Source organism: Hyalella azteca, unplaced genomic scaffold (assembly GCF_000764305.2).
Source record: "Hyalella azteca isolate HAZT.00-mixed unplaced genomic scaffold, Hazt_2.0.2 contig9256, whole genome shotgun sequence".
Lineage (NCBI taxonomy): Eukaryota > Metazoa > Arthropoda > Malacostraca > Amphipoda > Hyalellidae > Hyalella > Hyalella azteca.
Window position 1 is genome coordinate 78,909 of NW_025939331.1, and position 18,374 is coordinate 97,282.

Here is an 18,374-nt window from a genome sequence, read left to right on the forward strand (position 1 = left end):
ACATAAAAATAAAGGATTGAAAAGACCGACATAAAATAAAACAAAACGCGGCACAATAGAAGTACTAACCCCACGCGCGGGATACCCGGGCCCCGCCACGGTCACACGCGCAGCCTCTCCGCCACGCGAACACCGGCCCCTCCTGCAGGGTGGCCCGCCCTCTACACGCTCCGTGCGGTGCCCTGATGTGCTGCTGCAGCTCGCGGGTGTTGTGCGGTTTGTGGCGGGCGAGTCCTGAGACTTTTCGAGGGAGGATGAGGATTGGTGCGACAAAAAAGGTTCCCGCTGGACGGAGAAAGATTCTTGCGGTTGGACCGGTGAGTTAAGGTGATCTTGTACAAAGGAAGACGATTTCTTGGAGCAACGCAATGAGCTTGGTTCTTGGGACGATAATCTTTGGTTTTTCGAAAACTGGACGCTTTGAACAGCGTATATTTGAGCTGAAACTTGCAGGGCGCTATTCGCTGGACGGGAGCAGTTTGTGGCTAAAAATTCTTGGCGATAATTGGCTGGGGCGGCAGGATTTAAATGACGTGTGCCGAGTACTGACGCTTTTGGCTGATACGCGGCACTAGCTGACGACGGAGTGAGTGGAAAGAGCGATGAAACATAACCCTGAGAGTTGAACGCGACTTCAACCTTATTTGTGACGCTGATGTCATACTCATGTGTCGATTGATGAACAGTAATTTCTTCAGTCTTCACTACCCCGTAAATATCTCTTTGATAAAGACCACCGCTGCAAGAAGGAATTGATTCAATAGTTTTCACTCCCTCAGTAAAAATTTCTCGCGGCTCAAAGACAGAAAACGAATCCCGACTTTCACTCTCAAATGTCACTTTGGCGTCACCAAAGTCAGTGAGAGGAGACGGCGGGTGCGGATCTCCAGAAGCAGCGATAGGATCGCCCCCGGATTCGTTTTTTGTCTCGTCCTTGCTTGCGAAGGATGAGGGCCGAGCAGCAGAGGATGGAGGAGTCCTCAGGAGCCGAGCTGCAAGACGCGCGCTGGGTCCTTTCAGGGGTGGCGCAGGCAACGGCTCCTCCGCCTGCACAACCGCAAGAAGCTTTAGTAATATACATAACAAATGCCAGAAGAATGGTATATAGCACGGACAAAGGTAATATTGTATTGTATATAATGAATAGTACGCAGCGTGTCACATGAACTACATCCGAAGCAATGGGCATGTAAGACCGTAAAACAAAGAATTAAACGCGCACTATAACAGCGTCGAGCTCATCGCTCTCGTGCTTCTGCCCGCTGATGATGAGTCGGTCAGGAAATAAGCAGCATCGTCGTACACAAATAAGTCTAGAAAGGAATGGTTTATATTAAATTAGATGTTCGATTGTACGCGTTAATTAAAAATTGTACGCACTACTTTTCCCGAGATTGTTTTATCTGAAGAAAATAGAGCAAAGAGCAAGAAACCATCATTTACAAATATTTTGTTTGATACAATATGATAGGGGAACATCCACAGTCAACGTACCGAAGATCGACGACACGTTTGACACATCGCTGAGTGGTGCACAAATGGAACACACAGAGAATTTGAGGCCTTCACACAACTTTATCGGTTGTCGTTGAGATGAATTTTTCACTCAGAAGTACGTAAAGCAATGGGAGAAAACCTTAGTCCATTTATTGAAAACAATGGCACTGGTAGCATTAGCCACAAATTGCTCTCTGCTTAACAGTTTGAACGGCGTCAAACTGCAGCATAAGAGTTGTGGCTAACTCATACAGAAACGCACTCCTTTCTTACAAACGTAAATAATGTCAGCCAAACTCGTTCCAACGCAAACATCACAACCTCGATTATTTGGGTTGAAATTACTCAATAAGAATGACTGGAAATATTCGAACACCACTTCCAGCTTCCTTGTTTCGAACTTTCTTTACATTTTGATCGTGTTCTTCCAAACGCTAACCCGTTGTAATTAAGGCATCATATTATGTTCAGTAATGAATAACTTTCAATTAAACAGATCGTCACATGAGAACAGTTCGCGCTGAAACACGGACTAGCAATGAAACGCGAGCCAGCCAGGCAGCACCTTATCAAGGCAGCGCAAATGGCAAGCAAAGATTTTACTTTCAACAGCGCGGCAGCCTTGGAAGTGTTGTGTGAGGGAGGTGGTGATGGTGAGAGCTGGGGCTGAGAAGCAGCCTGCAGTATACAGGGTGACACAAAAAAAACAGAGCTCATAAAAAGTTGAATAATTTCCACAATACTCAAGTAATCCTGTTATTTGTTTCAGATTCATTAAGAAGACGGATTGATCTAAGAGTCTACCACGTGTGAGCTTCGAGATGCCTTGGACTACAGAGCAAAAGACATTTGCAGTTGAGACATATTTTCGGCTAAAGTCTTTCCGGGAAACGCAATTGCGATTCAAAGACAAGTCTGCCTGCAGCGCCGGGGCGCGCATCTGGAACATATCTTTGAGCGGCTGTAGAACAAAGAGTTTTTGTGGTATAGAATTGAGATTTTGCAGATGTTGGCTACATAGGTTGTACATAATTCCATAGAATTTTTGTTTCAAACTGAATAAAATTTCAGGAGTTATAAGACTTTTAGTGAGCTCTGTTTTTTTTGTGTCACCCTGTACATGGCACCCAGAGGCTGTACGTTTCTAGCGGAAGTCGGGATGAAATTTTAAAAAGTCTAAATTTAAGGCAAAACAACATATATCTACAAGAATTTATGATGTCGTCCTAAAATGACTTGTAGCAAGACAAGATTTATCCATTAATACAAACTTTTATCTTTTTTTATTAATTAATACAAACTTTATTTTTATACATTAATACAAACTCCGGGTCGACGGTTGCACGTTAGTACTCACAGGAAATGCACACATACAAACGAGTGTCAGCTCGCGCTCGCCGCCTCAATGAGGAAATAATCATCTTCAATGATTATTTCTACTTCAAATATAAAAGGTTTGAAATGTTCGACATCAGCCTATGATACAGGTGTATATATTTCACGAATTAAGACGAGTTTTTGCGGTTCGCTTATTTAGAAGAAAAAACGTCTACAAGAATATGAAGAGTCATATTCTTATTTTCGCGATTATTTGAATCACAAAATTACTTTGAATCACAAATGTTTGTAGGAATTTAATCGAATGGAGAATTAAAATGCTCAGACCCCTTAGATCTTAGTAACAAATTAGTCCTGCAGTATCAGCGCAAATCAAGTTTGGTTCGCATCGGAGTTCGCTAAACGCATTCGCAGCAGAGGTAACGGTGAATACATTTCCAGTTAAAATAATGACAAAGCAGCATATACGAGCCAAATGTGCTGAGTCATCGCTTATTCAGAGTCTTTTTCTGCATTCGAAATTAGAATTTCTGACAAGTCATGCCAAGCATTGATGCAGGAACATGAAATGGCCGCCGCATTCGTTCGAGGTGTTCTCAGACGGCAGGGAACACCGTCCATTGGTACGAGGAAAAGAAACTGAAGGAAGGCATGATGGAGCAAAATACGTGGATCAAGACAAGGCCACAACACAGCCACCAATGGCAACAAAGCGAGTGGAGGCAAAAGGCAGTAAGAGGCGAGACAACTTCAGCGAGAAATATAAGAAAAAGAACGACTGCCTCCAAAACAGCAGCGGAGCAAAGAGTCAACAACACAACCGTTGCTGAGTAGAGGCACAAAAAACGACTAAAAGCAGCAGAGATGATAGCCACGGAAAAAATAGACATGAAAGCGTGGAAGCCATGAGCACTCAAAACTGATTTCGCTCCCACTCCTACAAATTGCTGTGGAATCATTTCTGATTACTTTGAGGATGATGTAAACCTTCAGTTAATCTCATGCAACTTAACTCGCTTGGATTATTAATTGCAATAACCATCATTAACGAATGGAAAGAATTGTCCACTGTACAATGTTATTCAAATATATCAATAGATACGCTGATGACGACGCATACACTCCGTAATAATTAGACTATTAATGGACAAATAAATCCAATTTGTTCCCTTTAATTAAGTAGAACCCTGACCTGGAACCCCCGTCATGTTCATGGCGCTGTGAGCCCAGGGTGCGGACGTGACTAGAGACACGTACGGCGGCGCTGCCGCTCTGTCAACGTCAGGCTTGGTGACCGCAATTACGGTGGCAGTATAGCGCTCTTACTGCTCAACTCTCAAGTGCCTCAAGAATAAATCTATATAGCGCTCTTATTACTCAAGTGCCTCACGAATAAATCTATGAAATATGAACCTGATAACGTGGTAACTCATAGGGAAGTTGCTTTTATCAGTTTTGACACCACGCCGATTTCGTAGAAGATCTTAAGTTTAGACAGATGAGGTCGCACGCATGGCAAGTGTTCCTCTAAAATCTGCCGAACAACTGCACTCGTTATCGTTGAATTTTCATCTACATGTCATCTGTGACCTATAAATTGGAATGATAAGCTCATTGATGAGCACACGAAAGTTTCTATACATTATATAAAACGTGCTGCTCGATCTAAAAGTTTATGCATGAAGCACGGGTTTGCCACACGGATTGTCTCCTATTTCCGCCTCTTACAACATGAAAAAAAAAATACTAGTTTCTTTGCGATCAAGTGCGCGATCGTTACTCTTTCAGTTAATTAGCTTACCTGTCAGTTAATTCAGCGCATTTACAACCGGTTACAAGATCTCTCGTAAATTCATCTTATCGCCAATGAATGTCTGAATAAATCTCGTCTCTTTATGTTTCAGAAATCAATTCATGAAGCCAGAATTTTCGTCAATGCGGAAAGATCGAACCATAAATATGAATCTCTAAAAACTGTCCCTTTCATTCTATATTCCCGGTACCATCTAAACTATCTTCATGTACCGTCTTTTACATAGAGTAACCGTATTCATGTACCGTCTTTTACGAGTAATTGAAAAAGATCATAAATAAATTTAAGAGAAAAGAGCAAATTAAAAGCAATCTAATTGTGCTAGTTAAAACCACAATTATGTTTGTATAACTCCTATACTGCATAGTTCTCAACTAGTTGTGTCTACAATACAGGAAATATCTATACGCTTACTAACATACGAGTTGGAAGGGTATATACTGCCGCAACTACACTGCACAGCTAAGTCATAAGTCACCCTGCAGGCGCTGGTACAATTAAATAGTTAGACCATGTCTATTAATACAACTATACAGTATTATTGGTACAATGATAGCATATCCATTCATACAACTACCTATACGATGTCTATAAATACAATTATACAATGTCTATAAATGCAATTATACGATATCCATTAATACAATTATATGATATCCATTGACAAAATTATACGATGTGTATAAATATAATTCTAAAATGTTCACACGCTCACAAATTAATAGTTTTCTTGTACGGCCTGCAGAACAGAAGCGTCAAGAAATGGACGCCGAATATGAATTTATCTATATATGCATTCCGGCAGAGTAAGCGACATTAAATAGAGCACTGCGCTTGATCAGCGAGCAAAATTAATTGTACAAAATATAATTAAAATTTATATTAAAAAATTATTTTAAAAATATAGCAACGCCGCTAGCAATGAGTCAGTTACTTGCATGCAAATAAACTGCATCGCGCGGTTCCTTTACACATGCCGCCCAGAGAAAGGCAAATGATTGTTAACAATTTACAATGTATCTTGGCTTGACGGTAAATTCCATACAAATCTAGATGAGAACTTAATTTGTTAACTATTTATGGGAAGTTCAAAACCGGTGTTGAGATGTACAAACGAACGAGATTGTCGTCAAGCAGGCACTCGCTCAGTCGGCTGCGAGCGCAGCCGCATACGGTGTTGGTCTGAGAGCAGCTTTCTTTACCATTTGTTTAGCCAATTTCAAACGAAAAGAAACAGGAAAAGAGTGTCGTGATGAAAAAAGAATCAAGCACATCACTGGGAAACTCAAAGGGCCTTTTCATATTATTAAAAGCATTTTTAAGAATAAAAAGCCTTTCGTGTTTCTGGTAGGAGTGCATGTCAAATCATTACTGCATGCGTGTATGACGATGAAGAATTAAAACGTGCTAACAACCTGCCATGGCGCGTTAATTTGCCAAACTGTGTTAACCTGCCGCACCGCGTTAACCTGCAGCACCGCGTTAACCTGCCGCACCGCGTTAACCTGCCGCACCGCGTTAACCTGCAGCACCGCGTTAACCTGCCGCACCGCGTTAACCTGCAGCACCGCGTTAACCTGCCGTACCGCGTTAACCTGCCGTACCGCGTTAACCTGCCATACCGCGTTAACCTGCCATACCGCGTTAACCTGCAGCACCGCGTTAACCTGCCGTACCGCGTTAACCCTGTCTCTTATACACATCTAGATGTGTATAAGAGACAGGAATAAAGGGTATTCAACCAAGTATTAAATTAAAATAATGCGGATTTATTGTTTTGTACGAATACTTTTTTCACCCGAAAAGTGAACATGTTGCATTGTTTTTTGTTGCATTGAGATTTAATTTCTTTTGATAGTATTTTTGAATACTATGCGTCTCTATACATAATTTAAATCACTTTTCCTGTTAAGTTTGTGTACTTACATACATTAAAATACGATTTTTCAAGTGTATGAATATTTATTTCCCCCCACTGTACATCTATTGATATATCCGCATATAAATTGTTAACCCAAACATCCTAAGGTAACTTGTAATGCAAGATTAACCCAGTAATACAAGTTTAACCTGCCATGCTAGATTAACTCTTTCATGCCAGCTTGGTTAACAGGCAAACCTTATACACCAGATTACGATGCAGCTCTGGACGAACATGTATAATAGTTACCGTGCAATGTTGGTTAAACTAGTAATGTCAATTTATCTCAACACACTAGCCTAATAGGATTAGCCGGCCTAACTAATTTACTGACAAATGGGGTTAATTTGCCACGTCAGGTTATCCAGCCAAACCAGGTTATCTTACCATATTGTTATACTGTCATTATAGGCCACCCTAAAACCAAATTTTCTCAATTGCAGCACATTAACATGCAGGGTTAACTATCTTATTATTATGCACAGTAATATGTACCAAGCAAAGCCAGATTAACCAACTAGTGTTTGGGAAATATATTGATATCTATGGAAAAAATTCACGAGGACAAATTTCTTCCTGTTCAAGTTTGAGTAACATACCAACCAACTTTGCTACTTTATGAATAAAAATAAATTACATCACATGAACCCTACCAATACTTCCTTGTTCTCCAATGGATCAGTGCAAGTCATCTTAGTAAATACTGAAAGCATTTCCACATCTTGCCCAGTCATTGTGCTGTTTTGCTAGCGGAAAAGCTTCTATGAGTCTATTCTGTCTCTATGATCAAGTCTCAGAAAATATTAAGAACAGATTCATATGGGAGCCCAGATCAATGCAATACGGCTTAGAAATTTATTTTCTTTCATATTGGACATCTATAATATCATAGATTTTATGATAATCATTGTATTTTATCTCAAAATTTGTAAAAAAATTCAAGTAATACATTAGTACATCAAGTACATGATTAAAAATCTATCGAATAAAGTTCAGCCTTATCCTGTGAATGCAAAAATCACCCACAGCACATGGTAAACCCTAGGTTTTTGACAGTTCATTTCTGACAAATTCAATAATCTGCCAACTTTCAAGGAATTTTCCCTGCATCAAAGTAATCAAGGCTGCTATTAGTAGGAAGTACACACAAAATATATCAGTTACCAGGCTGCATTACATATAGAAATCAAAAGAAAAAAATTTGTTATAACAATGTCACAAGTTACTGTAATGACCGAAAATCCTCAGTCCCACAAAATAAGGAGCTAATAAATACTAATTATCTCCTGAGGTAGTAAACTGCATAACTGGGCAGAAGTAAATCATGATGAATAAGCCAATTTGCTTAGTTCTGTGATCAATTTCACACATGACTCAAATATTTGCAACTTAGATGGTGAATTGGGACATTTTGATAATGACTTTAGTTCAAACTTTCCATCAAGCCATTTTATACTAAAATTTGCATCAATTTTGGCATATGAAGTTAGAACTTGCAGGTCTGATCACATACTATCAATTGAGTGATCATTACCTACTACAAGGATTGGCATGTTCTGATTTAGCCATCACTTACATTGACCTTACAGCTTGCCACTGTCAATATTGGTCATTAAACATTGGCTACATATTCTTTATATTTGACAGTATTGCAATCTATTAAGAAGCAATATGGCAACCAGTATCAGGTTGCCTAGCACCCACTAGCCTGACTAGGGCCACCATTATCATACCTTTCTAAGCTTGGCATTTTTGGGGTAATAGACTTTGCCCCCTTAACCTATGTTGTGTTTACTTCACAGTTCACAGTATGGGTAATAAATATATATAAAGCAGGCTTAAACTCTTAGATATAAATATTAAACTAGTTAAACACTTCAATTGAATTAATCATTTTCAGATAGACAAGCTTAAAATTTCTGATTCTATTAGTCAGTTTTTTCAGCAATTACTGCCAAGTGCCAATAACAGCTTACTGAGCTTAGTTGCCTAATTTGAAATATTGAGCACTATGAGCAGAATTATCCAAAAAATTAATAGGCAAGAAAATCTCTTTCTTTGTCTAGTTCTTGTCAAGTGTCAACTATAATCTGGAATATTAGACAGAATAAATTTGCCAAAAATTGCAGAATTTTTTTATTATTTTACAAACAGTTTTCAAGAATTGCAGGCAAAAATGAGCAGTTTTTTCACATGCAAAATAGGGACCATATTTGCGGCTATAGAGTATAGGATTACCCGACTAGGAAAGGGTGATTTTTCTCCAGTCAAAGCCATTTTTGTATTCACAAGTGGCTTCTGCCCAACTTTTCAGTTCAGAATTTACTTTTATGACAATACTTGCATTAGCCACAACTCAAACACTTGATTATAGTTGACAGAAAATATGGGGGTTAAACTTATACTTGGGCTATAGCATAAAACGTATAACTTAGCTATTAGGGATTATGGAGTGTCAATAAAATAGTCACTCTTTCTTTCACTTCACCACCTACCTACATCTCTTCATTCTCTTGATAGCCTACCACCATTTATTAAAAAAAATCAAACCACTTGATTTGAAAACCATCAAAAAACTAGAGGGAATTTTGATCACAAATTCGACCTCAGCAGTAAACTTAAACTAAAGTTATGATGACTAATTCTAGTGTTGCTAATAGTAGTACTAATAACGTAAAGAAGTAAGAAATTACAGTATTCAAATCTAATAATGACCTATATCAAATAGGATTAAATTAAATAAACCACTTACAACTAAATCAGAGTAAGATATTTTAGAAAATAACTAATGAAAAACATATACTCACTAAATTGGCGCAATCCCTCTCGAGCGTCGAGGATTTTAGGGGAACAGCTGATGGCCTCCAGCCGTTGCGTAACGCGGATGAAAGAAAACGTCAGATCTTACAACGGGCGACTACTGATACAGCTCAAGGAGCACCAAATGCATTAAAAACGAGGATGCTTTACAAATTCAGGTTCTAGTGGCTCACTTTCAAATAAGGTCATTCTGGAAACAGAAGAGATCGTCCAAGGTTTCTGGAGTAATGGCCTATTAATTTCATGATTGCAGAGCTAACTTTGATCCATCGATTCATGAACAGGCAAATTAGCCTCATGGTTGACGTAATACGGGCCAATAAAATTATCATATCCTAAATATGCCATGTTTTATTTCATCTGCGTAAATGTTAATCTTGTTTTTGTTTTGTTTACGTTTATGATCCAAATGACGTCACAAGAAAGATGCACTACAAGGCGGAACTTTTCGTGGGTCAACCTTATATAGTTCAACCATGAGCAAACCATTCTTCCAAACTTGAAACTCAACATTCAACCCAACTTCAAACTCAATTAACAAATTTTTGAGAACCCTGACGTCACGCTAGTCTTTCAGCAAATAATGATTAGACTTTTCGTGTAACTATTTAGAGTATGAATGCGTAACTTTTAAAAACTAAGGAATGAAGAATATCGACTTTGTTGAGGTGGTCAACATTGACCAATAAAATAAAGAGTTTTATCAGCTATCAGCGACCGACTTACCTATTAATGAAGTTCTAATTGAAATTGGTGAGCGAGCATGCCAGCGGTTATAGCAACATTTATAATCAAGTGTTAAAAGCCATGCGAGCTTCAATCCTCATCAACTCTTTTAATCTGCCCCTCCATTAACCTGCCCTATGAGGAAAGATTAAAGATTATGAAGCTTCCAAGCCTCAGTTATCGACGTCTGCGTGTGGACCTCATTGAAGTATACAAGTATACTCATGACTTATACAAGGTCCCAGAAGGATTACAAGAATTTGAAACAAAAACCAACACCAGGGGCCACGGCTATAAACGACAAAAAACAGCGTTGGAACACATCCATGCGACAACATTTCTTCTCGCTTCGAGTCACCGATATGTGGAACAGCCTACCTGATAGCATCGTTGACGCTCCGAGTATGAACATCTTCAAAAACAGACTAGACGAAGCTATGCAGGAGCATATACTATCATTGATTCTTCACTAGTAAACACAAGATCTAGAATATTTGGGGTCTGTTTACCCCTAAAATAGGTTGGCTTGGTGATGTTCTGGATTAAAAATGAGTCTCGCACAGACTCCAAGAACAAGGATGCTGGGTGACTCCCATCTCTTGGAGAAGATTCATCTGCCCAGTCTATTTCTGGATGGTTAAAGTCACCAACGATCAACGTATGCGACCTGCTGAATGACATGCTCGGTAAAAGGCTGTTTAGTACTTTATTGTTATCAAAGGAGCTGTTAGGTGATCTGTAAATTACCCCTATGAGAAGGCTATCTTTGCCTTTTAGAGTAAGTTCGCACCACACTGATTCTCTATAGCTGATTGATGCTCTGCAGATAACTTGCTGGGCCCCATATGAGGTTCTAACCCACAGAGCTACACCTCTACTGCACTGCTCTTCATTTAAGTTATGAAAACAATCAAAATCTGGCAGCTGAAATTCAACAGGTACAATTTCCCCCCCCGTGATTTTTAGGGAGTGTTTCTGTAATACAAATAATGTCTATACACTCGTTTGCGATGACAGCTAACAGTTCAATTTTCTTGTTCAAAACGGAATCCGAGTTCGTGTAAAAAAATTTTAAAACTTTTTGTGCACTTTCACTTTGATGCATGCGGTTACTTCCTACATTATTTACAGGCCTTGATCTACGGACATCATTCCTACTAATTACTTGTCCTCAATCTAATCTGACTGTCCGTGAGCAGCCGGTGTTGTCTTGGCAACTTGGAAGTGATTGACCTGATTTTCCGTGCCTTTCCGCCTGATTCTCTCCTGCCACTTGCGAAAAACCGCCCTTTCCAAGGGGGTGGAATCTTTCTTTACAAAAACGGGATGCATGCCAGAGGCCAGCATTGCCCAAGACCAGCATATCTTTCATCCTCCTTTCCGTGCGTAAGCCTGCTAAAGGGCAGAGTAGACTAAGGGATTATATGTTAATAGCCAATAGTACAAATCCCCTTCATGGAAATTAACCAGCGAGCTGACGAGAAGTAAGCCACCAATACAATCGCTCTACGCCGTATTGAAAAACGTCCAACAGCTCTATCCCATGCCGTCTGACCTAATCACGATTTTCGGTAAGGAACTCCCTACGCCATACCGCTGTTGATACACAGCCAGCACTCCAGCCCGTCCGTTCGTCGCAGCTGTTTTCCCCCGGCATAACTCTACCTCCACGCATACCCCGTCTCCCCGCCTTTTTTCACTGACTGCCGGACGGCTTGTCTTAGTTTCTGCTCACTTGACTGCATTACGCTATGAAAAGAGGATCTATAGGAGTTGTAAACTAACCTAACCTAACTTAACCTAACCTAATTCGGATAAGCATCAAAGGTCTGCGAGAAAAAGCCTCCAGTAAAGCCCGGTCCACACGCTCAGTTTTTCACAACGATTTGTCTGCGCAGTTCTAATCGTTGCAGATAAAACGTTGCGTGTGGACGGGAAAACTGCGCAGTTTTGAAGCCGGCGGGAAAACTGCGCAGTTCCATCGAAATCTGAGCTCCAGAGCATAGATTTCGATGAACTGCGCAGACAAGTCGGAACGTGTGGACGGTAGCACAGTTTCTCGATTCGATTTATGCCAGTTGCAACTCGTCTGGCGACAACGGCGCACCTTCGGTAATGTTCTCGGGAATTTATTGCTCTTCTATACGAAAGTTTTTCTTGCATTTGGCGAGTAAAATTCAAGGACTATAGTAACAGGGACAAAAAAAAGTGGAGACATACGATGGCTTAGTAGAAAAATTCAAAGAAATCGATGAAAGCGCAAACAGAGAAACAGCAGTAAAATAAGTTGGGGAGCATTTACCGTAAATAATTGGGAATGAATAAAAAAATCGATTCCATCTAGACCTGGAAAAAAGACATCTACAAGCCATCTCCCTTGTATTTTGATTCCTCGCATTCCCTAAATGATCCAATCTCTCTTTTCACAAGGCACAATGCCAAAATTGATCAAAATACTGCCTTCTCCATGGCACGTCTGGGATAAATTTACGGCCTGACTCGCGGCCGGTCTCCCCAAATTCGATGAGCATGGAATATCTCTTAAAGTAATGAACGTAGCTCGATAAAACTTGGTACACGTATTCATTAGGACTTAACGGTGATGTTTAGCACGTGACAATTTTTTTAGATTTTGCCTTCGTTTGCGAGTTATAAGGCTTTATCTAATGTAAAAAATTGTCACGAGCTAAACATCGCCGTTGGAAGGTTAGGTTTCTATATTCAAAGTTTCGTTCAAATCTGTACAGTAGTTAAGAAGAAATGTCATGCTCACTGCAAATTTCGGCACTTATCGTCATAAAACTCACGAATGAAGGTGAAATTCTAAAAATTTTCACGAGCTAAACATCGCCGTTAAGTCCTAATGAATACGTGTACCAAGTATTATCGAGCTACATTCATTGCTTTGGGAGATATTCCATGTTCACCGAATTTAGGGAGACCGGTCGTAAAATTTGTCCGAGACGTCTCCATGGCGAGATCGCGCAAAACTGAGCAAACTACTCAGATAAGTCGGCACCGCGTGGACGCTCTAAAAATTGCAACGATTTCATTCCGACTTAAAACTGCGCAGACAAATCGTTGTGAAAACTGAGCGTGTGGACCGGCCTTTAGTCATGCGATATTGGTGGAGAGTCGGGGTAAGTGTGGGGGAAGAGGATGCTGGGGGATAGTAAGGCAGGGAAACAGTGACGCGGGGTTAACGTCTTGCGGATTAAGTAAGGTGATGACGCATTACCGTTTGGTACAGTTCACATTTGCGACAACGCAGTGTGGTCAGCGGACACTTAGGATAACAGGGGACGACTGAAATAACCCAGCATTGCCCAATACCAGCATAATTTTCATACTTCACCCCGTGCGTAAGCATGCTGCAGAGCAAATTAGCCAACATGATTACTTGATGAAAGCCACAAGGACTAAATCCCTTCATGGATGTAAACCAGCGAGCCAATGAGCTGCAAGCCGCCAAAACAATGGTCGTAACCCACACGCTAAACCCTAAAAAAATTCTATTCCATGCAGCCTAACCTCTTCCCCACTTTCGATAAAGAGCGCCATGCGCCACAGTGCTATCAGTACACTGCTACCTCTCCAGCCTGTTCGTTCTTCTTGAAGCTAAACCTCCACGCTTACCCCCTGCTCCCCCTCCTTTCGGTACCAGCTTGCGGAAGAATTCTAACCTAACCATGGGCGTAATCCGTTTGGAGTATCAGCTTGTGGGCTGAGGCATTGCTTGTTTCAAGCTGGTGTGGTGAGATGAGGCAAGTAAGAACAGCTGCATATGTGTTAGGCTGACTATTTCTATTGCATGTAGAGGGTTGTCATTGGCTCTTGGGCTGATTTAAGAGTCAAATTTTTGGGCTACGGCAGCGCTCCCGGATAACAGCATGTGTAAGAAGTGATGGTATGGGTTATAGAGCATTGGAGAACAACGTATTGACCGTTAACTATGTGGAGTAGCAGCTTGTGTGCTGAAGCAGTGTTGGTTTAAAGTTCGTGTGGTGAGATAGGTCAATTGACTACAGCTGCTTAGGTGCCGCGATGACAATATCTATAGCATTTAGATGGTTGATGTTGGCTACAGGGCTGATTTGAGCGTTAATTTGCTGGGGCCGTATTATCAAAACTTCGTAAGTACGCAAAATCGACGTACGAGTGGCGTAAGTGCTGACTTGATGACGTAACTCTAGAGGTGGTATTATCAAAACATTTGGGCGGGAAGATACGTTACGTAACTGTACGCCTGCTCGGAGATGTCGTAAGTGAAGTTCCCCACAAGTTTAGAGTGTCTGCTGAAGCGATAGGAAAATATTGATTTACTAGCAAGTAACAACACCTTGACTTGTGATAGAATTTTATCAATAATCCAACAGCGCGGATTGTACACGCATAAAATGATGGTTCTACTTGTGAAATCTCCACTACTTGATCGTGCAACATTTGTACGATCAAATATGTGATCGTGCTAAACAGTGCTATTGCCTATTGGAAAAAATTCAATTGAGTTGATGCCAGAAACTGATTTTGTTTTCATTTTACGTTATACTTTACAAGCAAATGCATATTACGTTATATTTTACAAGCGCGAAAGCAAAGCTTTCGCGCCCAACTCTCATCATTCATTCCTTCTTGTCGGTACTTTATATCTCTGCCAACCATAATTTTTAGCTCCGTACACAGATTTCTTCTTCAACTCACGCTGTTTATTAAAAAGAGTTCACAACTATTTTAGGACGGCTTTTTCTGAGCCAACAAGGAGCAATACCGACTCAATACCGACGTACAGCATTCGATAGTCGATACCATCGAAGTCATCGATTCCCGCCATCGAAGTTCACAGAATGTAAACAAATCCAAAGCCTCTGATTGGTCAGTTGGCCAGATGGTTTTGATAGTACGCATTTAGCTAAGTCTTACGTACGAATGTTTTGATAATGCCGAAATTAGGGTGTACTTACGTAATACGTAACTTTTTTGTCGGAAGTACAAAAAGTTACGAAGTTTTGATAATACGGCCCCTGGTCTACGGCTGCGCACCCACAAAAACTGACTTGTAATCATCGGATTCTCCAAGCTTTCTCGCTGTTTTCAGCACGCTCCAGACCTGAGCATTATGCCACTACCTCGGCGTGATTTCATAATCAAAAAATAAATTAGTGAGACTCAGTCCAAATTTCGATGCACTTTTTCCCTTATTTGAGTCTTTTTGCCCTGCTGTATGCAGATACTCATTAATTTTTTCGAAGTGCAGGAACTCAACAAATTAGTCGTAAGTATTGCGGTGGGAAAGCCTGCCGAAGACCACCACTGCCCTGGATGTAATGGACTATCATGACTCCTGCCCTCCGGAACGTAGCCTTCAACACTTCTGGAAAATCATATAGGCAGCCGAAAGCCACCAGACAGAACGAATCAATTGAATTAGACCAATCACATGCTTGCGCACGGGGTGAAGTATGAAAATTATGCTGGTATTGGGCAATGCTGGGCTATTTCAGTTGTCCCGCTACGCCACGTGTTGTGAGGTGCTGTTGCGTACTCGCGGTCATCAGTGATGAAATTGGTTCAATTCTGTTTATTATATTAAGTGCCGTGCAAATGAGATGATTTAGTAATTTTAGCTGAAGAAGACACGTTCATCACGGTGAGTTAATATTGGTTCGATAAGATGGACACCTACTTGACTCGTATGAGCTTTCTTTATACGTAGAAACTATTTATTTCGGTAACTCAATAAATGTGCCATAATATATCCTTTAAGCAATATAAAATCGTCTAGTGAGGTTACTTTTCATATGTGCATTTTAACTGTGATATCAACACATTTTGAATCATATTAATTCAGTTTACAGGAAATTTTCTTGCTGTAAGTGATTTCCACGCTTAGATTTCTTCATCATCAAAAACATTCCCGCATCACGAAGAATTAAATAAAAAAATTTCTACACATCTAACATCTTACATTTATTGTATGATTGAAATAAGTTAAATCCTGAAGCTTTTCAATGTGTGAAATGAGTTGGTTAATCGCCTGTGAAGTGGATAGGATATATCATTATTCCTCATATAAAGTTTTATATCTGAGGTAGCCAAATCATTGCGATGACTAACTTATTCAGGTGACGAAGAACGAATATGTACCCGCATTAGTTCCAGATTATTCTTCTGTTACGTTTGAAAAATAAATAATATTTAGCAGAATCTGTGTGGATTTTCCAATCAAGCGGATAGAAATTAATTAATTACATCTAAACCTGGCTAATGCTCTCATATCAATACATTTACGTACAAATATTACTTATAAATTTGCCAAGTAAACGATGAATTTTGTGCGTCAAAAATGTCATTGAAAGTATAGTCAAAATTCATTGTAATCATAAAGATATAATAACTTGATAACATCATCCAATAGTATTATATCCAATTCAAGTTATAGTTCAAAATTACTTTAGTTACCAAAAACTTTTGTTTGGCTGAAAATAAGAATAAACTATTATCCAGATTCACTATAACTAATCCTAAATGTTATCGTTGGTAATTTATTAATATATGAAGAAAAAAAAACTATTGTCTCAAATTGGTAAAAAATGAACGTAACATTAAAGTGAATCCAATTTGTATCAAAATATAACATTTTTTTGTGCCACTGCCAATTCATGTCTCGCTTCATTCATGTCACGGCAATTTCAATATGCATCGATTATTGTTTCAGAGATGTATATTTGTATCCTCATAATCACGAAGAGAAACGGAAGTATGCAGTGGTGTTTTACAAGGCAATATTTTTATTAATATAGTTGGGTTTTACGTAGCCTAAACACGGTATATTTCAGACAGAGAATCGGTTGTCGATTGTCTTGAAATTTTAACTGTAAATTTTTAATATAAATTTGTCTGCCCATTGCCTTGATATGTAATCACATTCTTTTCTATAGTTGGAGTGCTCTTTATTTTGTTGCAAGCGCTGGTTCTATAAGTTTGATATATCACACCCTCACCATCCATCTTAAGTCAGTGATTAGGTGTGCGAAAAATATTCGATAACTTATGTTGAGATTTGCCTAAGTTTTTCTGGTCAACGTCAGTCAGCCTCCTATATTGTAAAATAACCCTAAACTTTGAGCTGCAGCCTATATTTTAAAATATAAGAAAGGATTTGACTGGAGCAAACATGTAGTTTGAGTATAATATATACTTTGCTCGACCTACGGTGAAACTTTGCATTATGAAAAATGTAAATATCTCTTAGGTCTCTGTGATTATACCACATCAATCATTGGTTGGGGTTTGATTTGTATAATATTTTTAGCGCATTTTCTCATTTATGAAAAAAATGCACTATTGTACTCGCCATGTCCGTCTGTCTGTCTGTCTGTCCGTCCGTCCGTCTGTCCGTCCGTGACCTCAAGTCGTCGTCGACGAGAAAATGCGCTCTCTGTCACTCACTGCAGTGAGTACTGAGTTATATTTTTTGTTCATGCACCTGACAGGTCATGGCTCATACGCATTAATCGTACAAACTTCTATTCTCAAAAGATTGATACTAATTACTTTAAATGAATAGTGCATTGAATAAATACAGATGAATAAAGATGGAACATGCATAAATAATGCGTAAAATAACATTTTTAGTATTTAATTAAAGACAAATCGGATCAACAATTACTAAGATGCGCACTATTAAGTCTAGGGTCGAGATTTAAGAGTATTAATTAAGGAATGAAACTCTGCAGTGTTCTCAGCTCCTTTAAATTTAACCAAAAATAGGCCATTGCCTTCAGAATAATTTCCATTGAAGAAGTTCTAATTATTTTTTACTGATAAGTTCAAATTTTAGTTACGTTTCGGACAGATCCTTAATGTATAACCCTGAAAAAATATGGCAAATAAATTATTTTACCATTGGAATTGGCAAGTTACTTATCTCCAGTTGTTTAGAAAACGTATAATTTGTTAGCATGTAAAATCGAATCAGGTAAAGAAAAACACGCCTTATTGACGCTTCAATTCAAATTGCCTTAGATGTTATACTATTAAGATTTTCAAATACAGTATTATTTTAGGTACTTATATCATTAGTCTGCTTATATCGCAAGTTCACAAGGAATTTAAAAGCAAAGAAAACGCCAAGAAAATTCACCATATCGATATTGAAAACGTTTCGGAGTCCAGCTCCATCATCAGTTCGACTAAACTAAAAATGAATAAAATCACTTTAAAAGTCAAAATTCAAAGACAGACATAAAACCTAAACAA

General features: G+C 39.3%; 2 protein-coding genes across 5 annotated transcripts in view; both read right to left on the reverse strand.

Annotated features, from left to right (window-relative positions):
- LOC108665515 (trafficking kinesin-binding protein milt) overlaps positions 1–9,455 on the reverse strand; it is a 59,798-nt gene extending 50,343 nt beyond the window's left edge. For 3 of the 4 annotated variants that reach the window (XM_047881964.1, XM_018152271.2, XM_047881963.1), the window contains exons 1-2: positions 1,495–2,019; positions 70–1,047 (exon numbers count right to left, since the gene is read on the reverse strand). In XM_047881964.1, the coding sequence (XP_047737920.1) occupies positions 70–1,047; positions 1,495–1,521 (1,005 nt within the window). In that variant the 5' untranslated portion in view covers positions 1,522–2,019. Of the gene's footprint in view, positions 1–69; positions 1,048–1,494; positions 2,020–9,376 lie in introns of those variants that run through there. The other variant, XM_047881965.1, reaches the window with a different exon arrangement.
- A 6,686-nt stretch (positions 9,456–16,141) lies between these two features.
- LOC125178375 overlaps positions 16,142–18,374 on the reverse strand; it is a gene marked incomplete at its 5' end in the record, with an annotated part of 4,539 nt that continues 2,306 nt past the window's right edge. The window contains one exon of the mRNA XM_047881966.1: positions 16,142–16,149. Within this exon, the coding sequence (XP_047737922.1) occupies positions 16,142–16,149 (8 nt within the window). The remainder of the gene's footprint in view (positions 16,150–18,374) is intronic.